This window comes from Formica exsecta, unplaced genomic scaffold (assembly GCF_003651465.1).
Source record: "Formica exsecta isolate Colony F162 unplaced genomic scaffold, ASM365146v1 scaffold750, whole genome shotgun sequence".
Classification (NCBI taxonomy): domain Eukaryota; kingdom Metazoa; phylum Arthropoda; class Insecta; order Hymenoptera; family Formicidae; genus Formica; species Formica exsecta.
The window spans coordinates 31414-52927 of record NW_021853518.1 but is presented as its reverse complement, the minus strand read 5'-3'; the positions used below and the strand labels follow the sequence as shown (position 1 = coordinate 52927).

The 21514-nt window shown below is 36.6% G+C and overlaps 1 protein-coding gene across 1 annotated transcript in view; it reads right to left on the bottom strand.

The window, feature by feature from the left end:
• The window catches only part of LOC115243916 (aryl hydrocarbon receptor repressor-like), a gene marked incomplete at its 3' end in the record, with an annotated part of 76243 nt that extends 59150 nt beyond the window's left edge, over nt 1–17093 (bottom strand). Inside the window, exons 1-2 of the mRNA XM_029821221.1 lie at nt 17005–17093; nt 11703–11893 (exon numbers count right to left, since the gene is read on the bottom strand). Coding sequence (XP_029677081.1) covers nt 11703–11893; nt 17005–17093 — 280 coding nt within the window. The remainder of the gene's footprint in view (nt 1–11702; nt 11894–17004) is intronic.
• Nucleotides 17094–21514: the final 4421 nt, after the last annotated feature.

Below are 21514 nucleotides of genomic sequence, written 5' to 3'. Positions count from 1 at the left end.
GCGACACGAGTTAATAATGCAACGATATCGCACCAAAGAGAGAGAAAGATGACGCGCCCTGTTAACTCATATTCTCGACTCAAGGCTCGTTCGATTCGTGATTCCACTCTTGACTGAAGACAAGGATCCGGAGACAGGTGTTAGCACCGCCGTCGCGAAAAGTGACCGCGCCGGTTTACGTGGCAATCGATTTTCCTACCACCTTTCGATGATTCCGTTCGATTGTGCGACTGACAGTCAGGTCCGCTGATGTACTATATATGGGCTTTGAGTCCATAACCTGTCCGCCCAGGCCGTGTATTTTGTATTCATATATATATATATATATATATATATACATATATCGGGGCCCCGTGACGGGGGCCACGCGCGAAAGAGACAGGGCCCGGTCCCCGCGACCATCTGTGACGGCTTCATACAAAGCGCCGTTATATAAACAGATACTGTGAACACGATCGGCGATCGACGCGAAAGAATCATCAAAAATTATTTTCCTCACTTTTATCCCGCATTGTAATTTCTCGCTTCCCTTCTCCCAAACGTTTCCGCAATTGCATCGCGCGACCGATGAAACTACAGCGGATGCAGTCACCTGCGGCAATCTAAATTCCGACGCATAATAATATCGCGATGCTCGAGACTTAATTGTGCCTATTATTTAATGTAAAATTGGAGAAGCAATGTTAATATCGGCAATTATTTTTTCTTATCTGAAATGTTGCGGCAATAATAAGTTTTTCATCGTTAAGCGGTTAAAAATGACGAACAAAATTTTGATAAATTAAACTTCAGGATGAATAATACAATAATTCTTTTTAACAACTTGGTTTTTTATATTGGAAATGCATTTTTTTTTTTTTTCATTCATGTAACTGACAATTTTATCTCGTGTAATATCAAAATAAATAAATAAATTTATGAATAAAGAATAAATAGTATAGCGAAAAAAATTAAAATTATTTGAATAATAATTTATGTCTATCTGTAATTATTGTCGAAAGAAACACATGTGTATTGTTAGCAGATGAATAAAATTATAAATCGATTTATAAATAAAAACTTGTCTCTCACAAACAAAAATATAATAATTGGATCTCAGAATAATTAATTTCGAATCGTACAAGATGAAATAATAATATAGAAAAGTCGAAGAAAATGAGTTAATCGGAGATAAACCGATTCATTCTTCAATCTTACTCATCCGCCATTATTACAACATCAACCGACTTCAACGGCGAGGAATGAGTTTCTCCTGCCCGGCCGATCGTCGCTTCACCAAAAATGACAGCGCAGTTTAACGACACAAGCGGTGCGAGACACACAAGACAGGCTTAATAATATAATTAATACAACTCGCGCTCCACCTTTGTGTCTGCCTCGCTGTCATCTGCATATCGGCAATCGCCGAACGTCACTATCGCCGCGATTACCAGCCGATAAATGCACCGTGCGGTCTCGACCGGCGTCCTTCTCGTCACGCAGGAAAGGTGTCGAGCGTCAAAAACGACCGGTTCGGTCGCCGCCGATCTTTGTTTGGCATCTTCTCTGTATCTCGATATTCGACCGCGGTCTAATTGCCGCATTTTTAATAATGACGTTAATGAGCGATGCGTATCGCGTGTCCGGTGGGCCCGACCGATGACGAACGAGGCCTGCTTCGTCTCGAGCCCGGAATCGGCCCAACTTGACGCGTTGCCGATTCGATTAAAAACAAATCGGATTTTTCTCCCAGCAGCCTCTCTCTCTCTTTCTTTCTCTCTGCCAAAACGGACTTGTCCCCGACCGATACCGATCATCGCGCAAGCGTACCGTGTTCTCGTCTGCGAAAGAAAGGACTGAAAGAAACGCGGCCCCTTCGCGTGTCTCCTCACTTTATCGAAAGGGCGTGATACCTTCTCCGCGACGTTTTTCGCCGGCTACTGAACCTGGCAGATGTCTCAACGTACTTTCTCAGCGTCTCTCGCTGAAATTGACGGAATCGGCGATGACAACAAACGAGAAATCTCTAAGATAGAATCGATCGACGCCGAAATTCATAATCAGACTATTTATTTGCATTAAACTCAATCCGCGGAAACGCATTCGCTTTCAATAATTTAAGAGCTATTGTTACCTCAACACTTTTATGGAAGAAACCCCAATTAAATTAATCCAAAACTCCGCAGATCTAAATCGTAAAACTGTTACAAATTTATAATTTATGGAAATCAAAGTTCTTAATTCTTGTTGCTATATAACAAAAGAAACAAAAATATTAATCTTATTTATCAACGAGCACACATTTAGATAAAAAAGAATTATTCTGGGAGTTGAATAATTATATATTGATCTTTGAGATATAATGCAAATTATCATCGTTAGCATTTTTAACCAACTTGACGTTGGAAAAGTTAACATTTCTCATACTCCGACGAGATAACGAAAATAATTATTTACTCTGAATTACACGATGCATAAACGCAAAGATAACGAACGAGAATAAATGCAGCATTTAATTTTGCTCAATCGATATGAATGTAGGAAATTTACATTCGAAATATACTGGAATTCTGTTCCCCGATTGCGATAACTATCAGCTAAGCAGCTTGAAATCAAGATGGAATAGTTTTTAATCTTCTAGATGTGCCAAAGAGTTAAGATAGAGCAATTAATTACGCACTTTGATAAATTCGCGCTAACAAGATGGGTTCGCGAATACCAATTAATCCTCGAATTGATTTTCGTCGTCATCTCAATTTTTCGTTATTGATGTGATATCGATGCTAATAAATTCGTATTGAAATGAAATGCAATGCATATCAATGTTCCCTTACAAGAGATCGGTCATCCTTTAACTGTACAACGATTTCGAGAATAGTCGATGCCGAAGAGATTTATTTACAAGAAGTTAATTTGTGTAACGGCTGTCGAAGAAAAAAGATGCTTTTACACTCGAGCGCCGCATTCGCTAGCGGATTAACACCGTGATAAAGTAATATCGCTTATCTGTTACTGCTCATTCTCGTAACTCGGACCGAAAGGAGACACACATCCCGAGAAAAGAAAATCAACGTAAATCTCTCGAAGGTAAGAGAGATTGGGGCACAGATAGATTCTGTAAAATGGACGCCATTACTCGTCGAGTTAACAAACTTGCGCCGAAGGATAAACGCGAGAGATACGATGTGGATTCGCGTCCGCGATTGCCGATGGCTATCGAGATGCAAACGAGAGGCGCGACTCCGATCTAGAATGGAATCATTTTTCAAACAGACGACGGTATGCACGGACGGACGGATGAACACGAGTCGCGAAGAAAAAGAAAGATAAAGACTGGGACAAGACAAGTAAAGTGAGAGCTGCTGACGACTTTATAAAACGTGCATCGCCCCCAGCATGTCCAGTAAAATCACGAAGATCCGCCGTCATCGCCACCGTATCGCGATAATGACGTGAAAAATGAACTTTATCAGAGATAATCGGCGAAATTAAATAATCGTATTGGGCGGCGATCGCCGTTTCGATCGATCAATCTTTCTTAACCCTTTCATTTTATCCACAAACAATAATATTTCAAAATTAATCGATTAAAAAGTTTCCAACAACATATTTCGTTTATTATATAACAACTGATAATTAATTCAGATGTTTGCAAAATAAATAAAGATTTTATATACTACTAGACTTTGTTAAATTTTTAATAATTTTTCTTGCATTTAATTTTAAATTTTAATACGTCGGTTTTATTTTTAATTATCTTTTTATTATATAATTATATGGATATTTGCAGAAAAAATACTAGATATTGCGGAAAGATATTAGGAGAATGGACGAAAGGAATGCGGTATAGAAAATACTACAGTCATGTACACGTCGTCGGAATAAAGATGAAAACGTTAGTCCGAAACATTAATAATATCGCACGACTAATTACTCACTGGGCGAGCGCATCAAATACTCATTACACAATTCGTTACCCTCAGACGCCTTAATCAAAACGTACCACACATGAACATGACGTGGTGGCAATATGCGCACGATATATCAGTCTGTGACACATAAGAATATCTGAAGTCAAGTCACTAGTGAAATCATTCAAAAACAAACATGCTCGACTGAATTATTCATATCTTCATTACTTTAAATTAACTTCATAAATCAATTAATCTTGGATAATTATTCCTAAATATTCTAGAATAATCATTAATAGATTTCTGCTGTGTATATTTTATTTTCAAAAAATATGCCATTAGAATTATAATACGCGTTTGATATAAACATGATTATATTAATTTCGAAACAAAAAAAAATTTTTTTTTGTGGAATTAAATAAATAATGGAATTATTTATTATAAATGTATTAATTTATTAATAAGTAGATTAATAAATTAATCAGTTATTATCCCTTGTTTTTTTGATGCCTGCCGAATACGGTGTATAATTATAGAAATATATTTTTTGATATAAAATAAAAACTCTGTTATATTTATTAAATCTCTCTTGCAAAATAAAGATTGTGCTATTTTCATTTCATTATCTCAACACGAATCCATCGTCGGAATTTTTCGATTTTCTCCCGATTTGTTAGTTTCACGCGAAATATCTTCTGCATCTCTGTCATTAACGAGTTTTACGGAGTTATTCTGACAACGCGCCGCAATTTCTCAGGGTATTAAAGCCCGGTACTCTCTGCGTTAATTAACCAAGACGCTTCTGTCAACTTATAGCAACGTACTACATAATTAATAATTAAATTATGAATGGATCGTTTACTCATTTAATAACGCGTGAACGACACGAAAAACTGACTCGAAAAATATTATATTAAAAGCTTCGTTGTTTACGAATTTATATATTACAGATTATTTTCTCTTTATAAACACGAAAAAAGGCTGCGTAAAAATGAAAATCTGTTTTCTTTATTTAAAAATATGTGTTATATTTTTATCTCGATTTATAAAATATATTTTAATTTTCATTCAAGAGTTCTCTCAACAAAAGAAGCGTCAAGAGTTTATTATATCAACGATTATCTCAATGAAGCGAAAATTTCTTTTTCGTCGAAATTAATCATTAGTGAATAGATTCTATCGCGAAATCGTCGATCTACCAACCGCCGCAGGCGGTGTACAAGCCGTGAACAAACGGGGGATGCCACCGTCGAAAAAAGGCGCGCGCGCGCGCGTCTTGGCCCTTAAACGATCCGATCGGCCGATCGATCGATGCTCGAGCGCGAACGAGCGCGCTCATAAGTAGGCGCGCCTATGCTAATATATCATACACACGTGTAAATGCATATCATAAATGTCCGAGAGATGCGTAAGTCCGAGATGGAGAGAGAGATACAGCCGGGCGATACGGTTACTACATCTCGTTATTACGCCTTATTTGCATTTTCCATTTCGTCCCCGCACCTGGCAGAGAACGAGAGGAAGAACAACACGACGAGAGGAGGAAAAAAAAAAGAGAGAAGGAAGAACAGAGCAAGAAAGAAGGAGAGAAATGGCGATAAAGAAAGAGAAGAATGAGAAAGAGGAAGAGAAATCAGCGAGACGGATCTGTGTTGACCGAAAACCGGAAGAGCGCGAATGGAAACGAACTCTTTCGATACTCGCGAATTTCGCCTCGTATTCATGCACTATGTGTGCAACTTGAATGTAATTATGTAATATATTCGTGACACATGTCATTGCAAAAATGCTCCCATTTCGAACGAGCAAACGCAATGACGTCAGAGGGACAACTTGTCAAAATTGCGAATGCGATAAATTCACTCACCGGTCGATGCGTTGTCGTTGCTCTCTCCATTGTCCTGGATATTCACCGACGCGGATGCAAGTTGATCGAGGAAGAACACACACACATACACACGCATTGCTACGATCCACACGATAACCCGATCTAACACAATCTAATATATTCTAATCCGTCCGCTTTCGCGACGCTATTCCACTCGCGATGCTTTTAACATAGTAAATAAGATGAAATGTCGATTAAATGCGACACTCGATAGATTCGATTTTTTAATTACTGTCACCTATCTTTCAATTAATCCGAAAGTTCGCACGACACTTCCGATTCAGCGCATTTTGCGTCATGAATTCGCACGCGAATGACGCGTCTCGACGATCAGATGATCCGACGAATGTGACGTCACGTGATGTCAACGCGACGTGACGTGAAACGATGCATGTCGGTTATCGAAATTATCGCGCGGGATTTATTAATCGCGTTAATTAACAAACCGATTCGTACATTTATGTCCGTCTCGTAGATAGACTCACACTCGACTGAGATCCCAAAACGTAAACGACCTCGGTGGGGCTGCTTTGTTTTGATCGTTCGGTATGTTCCGAGGAATGTTTACATCCAGCGTCGCTTAATAACGTTATATATATACGCACATACACGCGCCTGATAATTCGGAATTTTGTAAGAATTTATTTGTGTTCATCTTACAATTTAATTTCCATCGCAATAATCTCGCGAGATAGTCGTTTAAAAGCACATATTCTCTTTTATATATATATAAGAGAATAAAGAATAAAGTAAAATAAGGTCGAATATATATATACAGGGTAGCCCCGAACGTTCCAGCCAGACTTCGAGATCTTATAGGAAATTTAATTCTGAACAAAAAATTTTATATAAACATGGGTCGAAAAATGCTTTCTTAAGAAGTTATCGCTCAAAAACCTCTGAAATCGTGATTATTTTACACATTTTTCCAAATATCATGGAAAATGTGCGTCTTTTAACAAAAAGTACCGAAACAAAAGTTGTAGAAAATTAAATTATCTTTCAAATGAGTTCAAAATGATTGTTGTACATTCCATAGATTTTGATATAATCAGTTTCAAACGTACAGAAAGTGCTTTTGTTACTTATTGTTAGATGCGTTAGATTAGTTTAAAAAAATTTATTTTATTTTCATAAAAGAAAAAGATTTTTATTTTTTATTTTTATCGTTTCTTCAGAAAATTTATTAAGTTTCATTTTCTTTTTATTTCATTTTCTTTTCACCTTTTGCTCTTCCTTTGCATTAGAGGTTTTTGAGCGATAACTTTTTAGGAAGCATTTTTCGACCCATGTTTATAGGAAATTTTTTGTTCAGAATTAAATTTCCTATAAGATCTCAAAGTCTGGCTGGAACGTTCGAGGCCACCCTGTATATATTCAACTTTATTTTACTTTATTCTGAGATAGTTAAAATCAAATAAAATATTTTCTCTTAATTCTCTATCATGTATGATTATATATTTCTTTTCGGCAGCAAAAAAAATTTGGTTTTATTATATATATAATTATTATATTGACGGTAATAAAAATTTGTATTTTGTTTTATTCCAAAAACGGACAGAACTTTCCGGTAGACCTGATATTATATGTATATATTATATTACAATATATACGTATATTTTATTATATATAATTGTGTGTGTAAAATTCTATTTTCCCTACTTTCATTATATTAACGTAAAATATTTAAAAAAAAGATAAAAGAAAAGATCAGCTTCCAGAGATTATCGCTTAGATTTATGATAGATTTGTGACAGTCAGTTAAAAAATTCGTAATTGTATATTTACAATAAGTTCCCCCCCCCCCCAAAAAAAAAAAAAAAAATATGTAAAAAGCTGTAATGTAGAAAATGAAATGTAATATATCGGGAACTATATATGAAGAGATAGAGATCGCGTATCTGTTTATAAATTCAGCATGAAGCATCTTAATTAAGAAGCAAAAAATATGAAAGAACGTTGTGCCGATTCTATTATTGTACTTCCGAGTAATAGAACACTTACACGCTTTGCCTTTTACGTGTTTACGTGGAAGCAGGCATTATACCGTGCAGTTTCTTTCCGCAGATACGATGGCCTCATTCGCATGTGCCTTAACTAACGATATACATAACGAGCGATCGTTCAATTAATTAAAACTGCAATGCTAAAATTTCTCGAGTCTTGCCACCGGTGTAATTGCCGGCGGCATTACATCGCTCGTGTCTCACTGTGAGTACATTCCAAATATGCTCTCTCTCTCTCTCTCTCTCTCTCTCTGTCTCTCTCTCACAATCAGATGTTTCAAAAATTTCGCGCAGGTACAAATAACGCGCGAGAGATACATATTGTATACGTGACGCGCCTCCGGCATAAATCTTTTTTTTGCCAGCAATTAGGCGCGATAAGGACGTCGTAAATCATCGAAATAATTGGTCACGCATTCCGCGAGCGATCCTACTTTACGCGTACTATCTTTTTAACGCCTGTCCGCGCAACCATTAAGTTCTCCGAAGTTACATACGGAAAATCCCGAACCCGTAAAAGCCTCTCCTTTCTCTCGTCGCGACGTTTAATCGAGCTTATATAATAATCGAATATCAAGCCAAATATAAATGAGCTTCGAGTTATCACTTTGTTAATATTTTTCTTTCATTATTCTATTTGAAAAGTTAGGGAAGAATCTCCGAAATCGCTGGATCGGAGAATCGAGGACGACGCGGATGTTGTCAATAATAAGATCAAGTGGCGTAAGGTTAATTGCCGAGATTCGAGCGGGGATCTCTGCGACCGGTAGTCTATACGCGAGGAAGGAGGATTCGAAGAGACGTGTGAGAAAGGCGAAGGAGGCGCAGCCTCCGGGGAAGATCTGCTATCTGAGACCCAGAGAGAAAAGAGAGAGAGAGAGAGAGAGAGAAGCGGGGACCATCTCTCGGCGGACCGCGCTTCTTCAACGCCCGGTTAATTCACCTCGGGCCCCGACTTCGCCACCTTCTGCCTCTTCCTCTTCTTTTTTCCCCCCTTTCACTTCTTTCTCATGCTCTTCTTCTTCTTCTTTCTACCTCGAGGCGAGGGAGGCGCGCACCACGTGCCTACTTGAAAAATCAGCGCCGTTACCGAGGGCCCTAATTAATTTACATAGCGCGAAGAGCGAGGAAAGGGGGGGAAGGGAGGAATAGGATTCCTCTGCGGGTTCCTACCCGTGTTACTCCGATTAATGTTGCCGATCAAATGCAGGGCTGTTAATCTTATTAACAGCCGCAACGCTCGCCGAGGCGCGAACTGAGTTTTTTAATCGGACGAGAAGACCGCGAAACGGAAGTCATCGGCGTCATTGAATTTTCAAAACTTAAATCTCGATTGAGCGAGAAAGCATACGGCTGAGAATTAAAACGACAGCGCGTTGCAATTTCGTCGATAATTTTCCTCTATACCATTTTCATCGTGTCATTATAATATTTGTACGTTTAATTAAAATTTTTTAAATAATATAGAATGTATGTATAATATTAACACAATTTTTTTATAATTATTTTCTGTATTGATTCTGATTAGAAAATGAATTAAGCGGCCTAAAAATTAAATTATTTCTATTTTGATTTTTTTCCTTTAATTCGATTTATCATTTAATTTTTTATTTATAGCTATGATTTTCTATATCAGCCTATATCTCATTGTCAGATAAGGTCCAAAATTTTACCAGCGCGTCAATCTTCGCAGAATTTAAAATCCCGCGAAAGTGAAGAGATGACCGGCTCGAAAAGGGAGGCCAGAGGTCTCACGAAGGGGCGGTAAGTGAACGCGGCGGCTCCCAGATATCGGGACAGATTGGGGACGACGGATACACTGCGTTGGGAGTCTTCGACTTCGGGAGATCCGAGACCCGACAATGAATACCTATTAAAACGGCGTGAACAATGCGCGCGAATCTCGCCCTCGCAGTATCGCAGCAACAGCAGCAGCAGCAGCATCCAACGTAGAGACGCAGCAGCAACAAGAGCGCTAAGTATAAGCCCGAGAGCCGCAACCCTCGGTGATATACTGCGAGATTCGCGATATCGCGCGGACGTAGCCAACAGCAGCAGTAACACACAAACACACACACACACACATACATACACATATATACATATACACAGATAGATAGACGGACAGACCGGTAGCACGGAGGAGGTCCTCCTCCGCACGTTCAATCCGGATTCGTGGCCGTGCATTACCTTGCATACGCTATTGCGCCCCGGTATATCAGCCATCTCGCTTCCTCTCGTTCACGAAGCGCGAAGATCGGCCGTTCCCGTACCGTGATGCCCACACCTCTTCCGTTAATGGATTCTTTCCCACCCGTTCCTCCTCCGCTTGTCGCTCCCTTTCGGAGGAAACGCCGTACGTGTACGTGTTTAGCGCGACAGTCAAGTATATCTCGATCAAATTAGCAGTCTATTTTCAAAATTCCGATATACATATAATATAATTAATGTCGATTAAGTGATTGAAACTGATAAAAAATCTTAAATATCCTTAGAAGTGACCAAGACAAATGTAAATGAACACAGATTCAAAAAATAGCGAATTCTTAAAGTTGCGACAGGTGACATGTTCAAAATTAAAATCTACAATTTAAAAAGTTTGCTTTAGATATAATTTCACATATTTAATGAACGATACCGTATTTTTAATTTCGAATAATTTTTATAGCACACGCTTGAACACACACGCAAATATATTATAATCTTGTGTATATATCATTATACATATATTAGAAATATCTCATGAGAAATAAATTAATATGATTCTTCTTTATAATAAAGAAAATAGTAAAAAATGACGTATGCAAAGACGACCTTATTTTTTTTACCCATTCCAGTAAATCCTCGGGGTAAAATCAATGAGCTCAATTTTTCGCGTTGGTGCAGGAGTCACTTTGCTCGTCGCGAGATTGGAAACAAAGAACGAATAATGGTAAAGCGAGGAAGATGAAAGCGTCTACTACCCATTATTCCGCTGCGATTTTTCGATTGGCCCCGATTGCGATTGCAGTTGAGATTGCACACCGGTGGTGCAGAAAGGCGTGCTCCCCCGCTATAGTTGCATAATTTCTGCATAGCCGGTCAAACGGTATTATTTCGAAGGAGCATCAATTTTATATGAATACAGAAACATCGATTAGCCTCTTTTTATTTACGGCAATAAAGTATCATCAAAAAATTTCGTCGACTAAAAAAGAAAAAAAAACTCGTTAAGGAACGAGATTTTTTTTAAACTAGGCTTAATTATTTATAATTTTTTTGCGTTATTTATTAATATCATTATTAAATAAAATTGTTATTGATAATTCAAAGACCATTTCTGATTATTTCGTCGTACGCGAATAAAATCTTATATCCTTTAGTTCCTATATTTTATCCCCGTGCAATGTACGAAACATGATTTTGATATTAAGCTATCAGTCGGTGGATAGTGGAAGAATGATGGGCGAGTCTATGGACCGCGCATTGTTTCCGGTTCTTATTGTCCTGAAGATATAACGAGTATCTCGCGTGCTGACAAAAGTAGATAGTTGCGTTACGATGGAATTCATAGCCACAACTTGATACTTCCCGTATCTTAGCTATCATTACGCAAACGGCGAGAATAAATTAATGAACTAAAATAATTCTATTGTCTGGTTTAGTTAAATTCGGCTGGCATGACAGAGATGCCAATAATTAAATGATGCGCGCACATAATTAATATACATTTTAAACGTAAACGTAAATAATTAATAAACATTTTAAACGTGTCGTAAATAATTCAAAATAATATTAAAATAACTAGAGATTTATGATCGAGTAAGATAAATTTTTAAAAAATTATCAGAAACGTGTAATAATTAGACGTAAAACTTGAATATATTCGGCAAAATTGCAATGGTGTGTCTGTGAAATAACTTTAAAAGCTTGCCTTACCTTGAAAGTAGCTCTTGGTGCGGAGGTAGCTTACGCTGAGTCTGAGGATGCTGAGTCGATCCAGCTTGCTGAGGATATTTTGCTCGAAAGGAAGTAATGATGCTAGTGTATCCAGCTCGGCGTTCAATCGCTCCCGATGTCGCTTGCTAGGATTCGACTTTGTCACCCCGTCCTTCTGTGGTGGTTTTAAGCTGCAACAAAATAAATATCGCATATATAGTATATATGAAACATATATATGGATTTAAACAATAATTTTAATAATATATAATTTTAAAGTAAAAAAAAATATTTTCAAAATAATTTCTCTGACCAATTTTATGCTAAAAATAAAAGGTCTTAAGAAAATAAATGGATAAAAAAATATATTGTTTCTGAAATAGTTTTATATTATATTTTATAAATAAAATTTTATTTAAAGTGTATTTCTTTGACAAAAAGAGTATTTTAAGAGTGTTTTATCGAAAACGTGCGATATAAAAAAGATTTACAGCCTCAATCTTATGAAAAGAAAATTCGTCAAAACACAATCTTGACTTCTAAAATTTTTTGAGATACCGTCGTTGAAGAAACACCGTCTAACATCGTAGATAAGACGCATCGTAAAGCCCTATAAAAATAAATCTGTTGCGAAACACCGCGGCAATTAGCAATCTTACTGATCCATGGCGATAAGGGTTCAATAACCAACGGGCTTTTGTTCCAAGCCACGCGATTCTAGAGGATTAACTTCGATAATCAAGTCGCGGCACGCTTGACCGTTATGCGCGCGCGCGGGATTTACATTTTACTCTTCATTACCGGAATCAGCGTGCACTTCTCGAATCGTTAACAACAGGCGGCCCGCATCCGCAGGACTTGGATAATTAAAAGTTGCCGATGCGCACCAGCAGGTCTAATTGACACCCTGCCGACACGCCGGTCCAGAGGTGTCCTTAAGCGCAGGACGCGTATCTAAGGTCGTAACTTGGAGTATTTACACCGGCGGGAGCGGCCGTCCGATTGGCGTAAAGTGCGTGAGTTATTTAGTAAATACGGCAGTGGTAAATGACAACTACTATATGGCTATTACACGGTGGTCCAACTAGCCAGCATTGGCGTAAACATTTTTGCGGAAATAAATGCGTTCGAAATGTCCACTGCCGTGAAAAATGACACTTGTCATCCTTTCTTAAAATCTTATCTTTAAAATTAATATTGATTTTTATTTTGTGTATATATATAATAAATAAATGTTATTATAAAATTTTATTATAAAATGTCATTATAAAATTTATTTATTACATATATAGGTAACTTGTCTCAAACATATCGTATAAGTTTGTTTTATAATTATAAAATAAACTTATCCGACATGTCTGAGACAAGTTACCTACATATCGCAATGAAAATTTAAAATCGTGACCGTTAAAATATTCTTTGTCTGCAGAAATTTTATCAAGGAGAAACGTAACACACTTCTCTCTTATAATTAATATCAGAATATTACAGAAATATTTTCTTTGACAGATTCTTTAATGTTTTTAAAAGCAAATACGGAGGAGCAATGCCGCGCCATTGGCAACTTGCAAAATTAACATGTAAACCTCGTTTTTAAATAACGCGCTGTCCGCTTAATTAAAACGCTCACCACGGGTGTGGAAGCCGTTGACGCATCATAACAGACAATATGACGTGTAATCCCATCACAATGAAACGCTTACGAAATTAAAATCGCAATTTAAAGAGTGTACGGAGCGTACAAAACGTTCCAGAGTCAGCAATAATATGCGGCAGAGTCAGCAATAATATATAGAAGAAAATTTCGCAAATTACAGGACCTTTGTGATCAAATGTGGAAGTTAACACCCGAAGTTAAATGCATTATCAAAAGTTATATCTTAATTAACAAGTATCGTGAATCCATTACAGTTCTTTGAAGAAGTCTTTTCTACTAAAAGATATCATAAAAAATTATATTCACTTATAAAAATTCCTTATAATTTATAAAAACGTAGAAAATTTTTTAATTTTGTTTTCTTGCTTTAAAACGAGCGTTTCCATTTTTATCCTTTGACCCGAAATGTCCATCGATTCTCGCCGCGCTTGATGCACTATAAGTTGCATCATTAACGACTCCCGCAGATTCCTTGACGCCAGCTCGTGGTGTTGCCCGTGGAATTAATATGCAAAATCAAATTTTATACGCATCCGGCAACGGGCTGTTTGTTTAATTGAAGAGCTGGCGAGGCGGAAACGGTACCCATGCGACGCGGAACGAGCGCGGAATACTCCCGGGCCCGTCAAAGACACCGCGGCGGCCATTCTCGCGCAGACCTGTACTTAGGAATAATTATTATTCTTACGAGGTATACATATATTTAACGGCCTTTTGCGCGGCCTTTCTCGCGCTCTCTGTCCCCGAGGGACTCGCCAAGGCCTGCGCAAGAAAGCGAGATGAAACAGCGTCGGAATGGTTCGCGAGCAGGACCAGTTCTTATCGCGAGGTATTAAGAAAATAGTGTTAATGAGATGTCACTGTGTGTGTATGTGTGAGTGCGTGTCGCTAAAGAACCGACGGGACGCCTCTCTTGTCTTTTGCCTCGCGATGTATCTTACACTACGGCGTATTCTTCTGGCATGATGATCGATATGTAAATAGACATCAGTTATATGAAAAAAATGTGAGAATGAGATAGAAATAATTTTATGAGAAAAACATTACCATTTTAATTAGCGTTTTAGATCTTAAATAAGATTCCAAAACACTGCAACATATAATTTCAATATATTCACAGTAAAAAGTAAAAAAATATAATGCAAAAAAGTATTTTGAATGATAAAGAATAACGATATTCACAAATTGACAATATAACGATATGTAAAGGATATCATCAACATGTACGATAGTAAATAGCCTGCGATCATTCAGTAGATTATCATCTTATGGCCTAACAGTTGGAAATTCCTGGAATTTTATTTTTATTTCCATCTATTATTTTTATATCAAGATGGATTCTTAATTAGGACTGAATTCTATTTATTGAGCATTTTTAATTAGAGCTTGAAAAAAGAGATGCGGTTTTATTATAATCAAATAAATATTATTAATATTTAATAATTAAGATATTCTAATCTATTTATTTCTTCATCAAAACTCTTTTAATTTTCAATATTTTATTAACTATTGATTATTTCTTTTACTGTTTTTTTTTTTTTTTTCTTTAATACTTGTGTGCTTGAGAGAATATCCAGCGATTTTGAGACATCCTATATATAAATACATTTCCAAAAAATATAAAAGATAGTTCAATGAACTCGGTTGGGGAACGTTGGAGTTGACATCGTACCCACGTGGCTCACGCGGTTCCGCTCCTACCCCAATAATTAGCTTTGTTTTACGCTGAGAAGAAGGAAGAGGAGAAAGGGAAACGAATGTCCGGCGACGTACTAATGATATCCGAATATGAAACTATTTCTCGAGGACCTTGGTCGCGCGTTCCTCGTCCTGGATAATGGATTCGGTGTCGTCTAATAATTAATAGAGTTCTTCTTGGCGCAGCTGCGCTGAGCGATATACAATCGACAATCCCATTCATCACGCTTTCTAACCCCTAAGCATTTTAATTAAAAGCATCGCTTCTTTAACGCGTTTACCCTTTTCGAAGAGTCGCGGTTTCTGAGGACAACAACGGCGTCTTTATCCTAGAAGACAATATTTTTGATAGCTTTATAGATTAAACTCGGTTTATTTAGGTCATTTAAAAAATAAAATATTTTGATACTTGTATGCATAATAAATTCTTTTGCCACATTTTACAATTAATAAATTAAATTTTATTACCTAAAATGTTAGCAATAATACAAAATAGAGATTTATTATATTTATTACATTTTTATGTATACTTTTACACATTTTATATCTATATATCCAGATTTAGTTAATTGGTATTTAACCGAGCGCGTTTTATCCCATCATTAGTATCAAAATTATTCAAACGATATCGAAAGCAATAATATGGAAGTAATATAAGTAGTATACTCGGTCAGTCTTGCATAATGCGAGGGACTTACACACACCGAAAGCATCTATAGAGACGAGATATCGTGCGAACATAACTGTGTATAATATAACTATGGACGGACCTTGCACGATTATAGCTACCTCAGAAATACAAACGAGACTCGACGCTATGTCATTATCCGTAGATATAGTAACTGCACCTTGATGACAGATAGATAAAAAAATTATAGATTCGAAGAAACAGTGCGACACGTCCCGCAGAATCGCCCGAAGAATATACGCGTTATGCAGTTTAAATTTATTCGCTGTCAGAGGGAAATTTTGTTCCTAAAATATCCAATTTATATCGAATAAATCTATATTTTGAGAGAAAAAGAGAATAATTTAAAATTATTTTATTTTCATGTATATTTAATCCTAGATATTCGATTTTTAATCAATATAAATGAATATGTTTCTCGATTAAACGAAGAAACAGAAAATAAAGTTACAGGCGTTCAAATTTAGAGCTAAACGCGATATTGAATGTAAGTAAAAATAGAAATTACCTCATCTTGAGCGTTTATCGATCATTTCGAGCGAGTTAAAAGTAATGCATGATCTTACGTCTGCCAGCAAGTTGGCCAGGTGATAACGTGTCAAGTTCTCGCGCCCCTCCCGATATATAATCCACACGCATGACATATTATCGTTCGTAGCATTAGACCAGTCGCGTAGATGCGTATCGACTCTGCGAACCGTGACATACTCGAAAAACATACAAGTATATATATATATGTATACTTCAGGCTCCATATAATGGTCGGCGGCAATGTTGCCGCTAAGGTCGTTAAGGAAAGGTCTCCCGGCAATTTTCATCTTGGAGTAAATCATCACGGTAATTTTCAACATTTTCTTGGAGAGACAAGTTCACCGACTTTTCGAAGAAAATCGCTGGGGAAGATCCGCTCGACAAAAACATACTCGAGTCTTAAATTCCAGCGGAATATCTTTTGCAAGCGAATTTTATGAATGACAGCGCATTTTATGTTGCGTTGTAATATGGATCGAGATTCTAATTTCTCATAAATTATAAATTCAATCCAAGTATTGAGAATTATATGTACGCATGATAAGGGTAGATAAAAATTCCCGAGTACCTGCGTAATTGTCGAAAAACGTAATTAATAACCGATCATTCGATTAAGAGTTATAAATTGGTTGCGCTCTCTCGTTGGCTAATTCCGTAAGCGACTGACTGATTAGAATTAAATAACATGAGTTACAAGGTGGCGCGTTCAGACGGTCGGAAGCTCTCACCGCACGCCATCCTCGAATCCATCAGGCGGGTAAATCCCAGTCAAGGTTGCCTCGGTGCTCGCATTAAAGCCTGTTTTGTGCACTGCCATCCTCGGAGCGCGCGCGCGAAAAGAGGAAGATAAGTGAACAAAGAATGGCCGATGACTCGGGAGTATGATCGGTCGATATTTTAAGGGCACCGAATACAAAATCGCGCGAACAATGGGAAAAGAAAAAAATGACAGCAAGTGGAGAAAGATCCAAGAGATATTTTCCTGAGAGTTTTTCCAAACTTGATCCTTTTTCTTCTCAAAATTCGATTGCAAATCTTTTTGTAAAAAAGTTTAATATAAAATCAGAGAAATTATATTTAAGTAACTTTAAATAAATAGATAAATTATTGCATTATATATTCCTCCAATTTTTCATCGATTTACTTTTATTTTTTCATTGTGTTATTTAATTATATATTTTTATACATTAATATAATTTGCCAATTATATTCAATTCTAATGGAAAAGTGAAAATTTCGTTCCACATTCACCGGAAGTAACATACGCGGCCGGCTGTCCACGTCTCATACACAATACCCGACATTTATTACATATTCATGTAATAAAAAATACAAAGTGTTCACGTGTACAACTTCAAATTTTATTTTTTGTTCTATACTTTTATTTTAATTAATTATTTTATTAATTTATTTTATTAATTATCCTCTTAATATATAAATAAATAAATTAAAATAGAATGATTACTACATTTTTTTATCAACATTAAAATAAATATATTAAATAATTCGTCTAATAAACAGATTCTTATTATCTTTTTGGAATTTATCTCTGGCGAATAAAATCGCTGGGGAAGATCCGCTCGACAAAAACATACTCGAGTCTTAAATTCCAGCGGAATATCTTTTGCAAGCAAATTTTATGAATGACAGCGCATTTTATGTTGCGTTGTAATATGGATCGAGATTCTAATTTCTCATAAATTATAAATTCAATCCAAGTATTGAGAATTATATGTACGCATGATAAGGGTAGATAAAAATTCCCGAGTACCTGCGTAATTGTCGAAAAACGTAATTAATAACCGATCATTCGATTAAGAGTTATAAATTGGTTGCGCTCTCTCGTTGGCTAATTCCGTAAGCGACTGACTGATTAGAATTAAATAACATGAGTTACAAGGTGGCGCGTTCAGACGGTCGGAAGCTCTCACCGCACGCCATCCTCGAATCCATCAGGCGGGTAAATCCCAGTCAAGGTTGCCTCGGTGCTCGCATTAAAGCCTGTTTTGTGCACTGCCATCCTCGGAGCGCGCGCGCGAAAAGAGGAAGATAAGTGAACAAAGAATGGCCGATGACTCGGGAGTATGATCGGTCGATATTTTAAGGGCACCGAATACAAAATCGCGCGAACAATGGGAAAAGAAAAAAATGACAGCAAGTGGAGAAAGATCCAAGAGATATTTTCCTGAGAGTTTTTCCAAACTTGATCCTTTTTCTTCTCAAAATTCGATTGCAAATCTTTTTGTAAAAAAGTTTAATATAAAATCAGAGAAATTATATTTAAGTAACTTTAAATAAATAGATAAATTATTGCATTATATATTCCTCCAATTTTTCATCGATTTACTTTTATTTTTTCATTTTTTTATTTAATTATATATTTTTATACATTAATATAATTTGCCAATTATATTCATATATAAGATATATTCACGATGATATATTTAGTATTATTGGATATATATATATGTATATACTTTCGCTTGACATCGGTTATGTGTATTCGTCGACGCTATTTCGCGTCGACGGCAAGAACCGGAGGGATTGGTTGTTGGAATGGAGCTCGAAGATGCGCAGGCGCCGCCGAGGGTGGGTCCACTATGGATTTTCGAGGGTAGATATACCAGCGGCCGCGAGTTCCGGGGTGGCAGACAGCATGGGGTAGCAATGGAAGCTCCCACCGCGGTAGGGATGGTCACCCTGATAGCCGCCGCGTACGAGGGGTGATATATACCCCTCGAAGAGGGAGAGAGAGAGGGTGAGAAAGAGGAAAGCTATCTTGGAGTACTCGACCTTGGACCGATCCCTTCTCACGCGAGAGAGGCGATGGCAGATAAAATGGAGCACGTTGTCTCTGTCATTGTCGAAAGATGGATTGTAAACGGAATCGCGCGTTTGCGACTAGTTGGCCGGCGAGCTGTCAGTGCCGAGCGCCCGATTTAGACGAGAAAAACAAGGCACTTCGTCGTTAAAATAATCAATTTAATGAATGAGCACGCGTGTAACTAGCATAGGTGCGGCATTGAAAGAAGCAGCCGTGTAATTATATTCTTTCTGAAATGCGAATGTAATGCTAATCGTTTTTAATTGTCATAGAGTTGTAATTGAAGAACGAATCACACTTAAGCTATATTACTGTTGTCCATTTTTATAAAACATTTTAAAAATAGTATAATAAAAATAAATCGTAATTAATAATGTTAATAACGTGATCTTAAATTTTAATACACAAGGAACTTTATTTATTGACTGATCTAAAAATACATTATGCATGCCGGAAATTTTTCCATGTAATTAATTATGTTCTGCGTCATCGGAATATTTTCATATTCCGTGAGAGAGACGAAGAACCGATTTTATCGAATCAGATCCTAGGGGACGATACGCAGGTATCGGTCACGTGGCCGAAAAATTATGACTTGCTTTATTGTAGATAATGGCTCAGGTGCTTTTCAGGGGTCCCGCGCCCGCGATAATCATATTCTAATGGAAAAGTGAAAATTTCGTTCCACATTCACCGGAAGTAACATACGCGGCCGGCTGTCCACGTCTCATACACAATACCCGACATTTATTACATATTCATGTAATAAAAAATACAAAGTGTTCACGTGTACAACTTCAAATTTTATTTTTTGTTCTATACTTTTATTTTAATTAATTATTTTATTAATGTATAGAATTATATTTTACGATAAGTAAAACAACAAGTCGCAAGTGTGTGTTTGTTCCTTGTTTAAAAAATGAATGTCACACGCGTGAATACCGTAACACAATTATCGCGGGTATTACGAAAGCTATTTAACGGTCCGTAACTGGTAGATCTTAACACACGAGACGAAGTATTGAATCTACAATAATAAGCGATTATCTCCAGCGCGATCTGGAACCGGTAACAATACGTTGAATTCACGGCTGCATCCGTTTAACCGACTCGAAAAGATTTTCCCAGCGTTCATTTATGCTGTATTGAACCCATTCAGAAAAAACATTGCACATTGCGGTAAAAACGCTTAACCCTACTGGAAAATAACAATTACGCGAGCAGCGACTGTAAATTACCGCTGCTATGTAAGTATCCTTCATCACGCCACAGAAGGCAAGCGAATGTTTGAAAAAAAAAAAAAAAAAAAAAAAAATCATATGCTCGTTATCATATCACAATACACTATCTACGATAATAAAATTATTGTCACATGTGAGTATAGATATTATTTTCGCAATTTTATTTTTCTTATAAATGAAAATATTTTTCTAATATTAGCAAAAATTAAATAAAAATTGTTTACGTAATTCTTTAAATATTAAAAATAAAATATTGTACATTTTCGCGTGTTTAATATTCGGAATAAATCGCTTATTATTATGTTAATTTTTCAAACTAATTCTAAAATTTTGAAAAGGGATTAGAAACTAACATATAATATTCTGAAAACTTTGGTTGTTTTCGTGGGGAAAGCAGTATTTATACAATTAAAGTAAAATCTCTTTTAAGAATCTCATTTCGTGAATAAAAAGATATGTAGCTGGCTTTGTAAGGATGGATCTTTTAACGAGTAATGAGCAGTCTTAATAAATTGCGAAAATGGCTGTTTACCTAGCTCTATAAAATCATTTCTCGCAGGTCAACCATGCGTGGAGCGTGAAAACGCATTCCACGTATCGTTAGCGGTGCAGATCCCGTTTCCAGCCCACATATCCACGCGGAATATTCCACAGAGACTTACTTTACGCATGTTTCAATGGATCATTTTCAATCGATCTCTGAAATTAGTGCGCGCTATAAATATCTATTTGCTATTATGTAATCAATGACAAATTACAAAGTGTTGCGAGTGTTTGAACATCGTGTGTCGTAATGTTGACACGATGTGACAGATTTGAAAAATTAATCCAGTCCCTCTTACGTCATAATCCATCCATGTATTAAGTGTCTGAGATTTGATGATGATACAGGAATATCGTTTTTTTAATTATGTATGTTTCAGTGAATAAATTATGCAGATCATTATCGCACATTTAAAATAGTTATATTAAAAAAAAAAAAAAATCAAATTCATATGTCTCAATTTTAAATTTCTATATTGATGCGTTCTTTAAAAATAGTAGCACTTGATGCAGTCGATATCAGTGCGTATTTCACAGGTAGCCAGGAGATCACCGGCCGCATCGCAATTAATTATACACACACAACCAAAGCGATTATAATAATTAACTTTTAGGAAGAGCGAAAAGAGA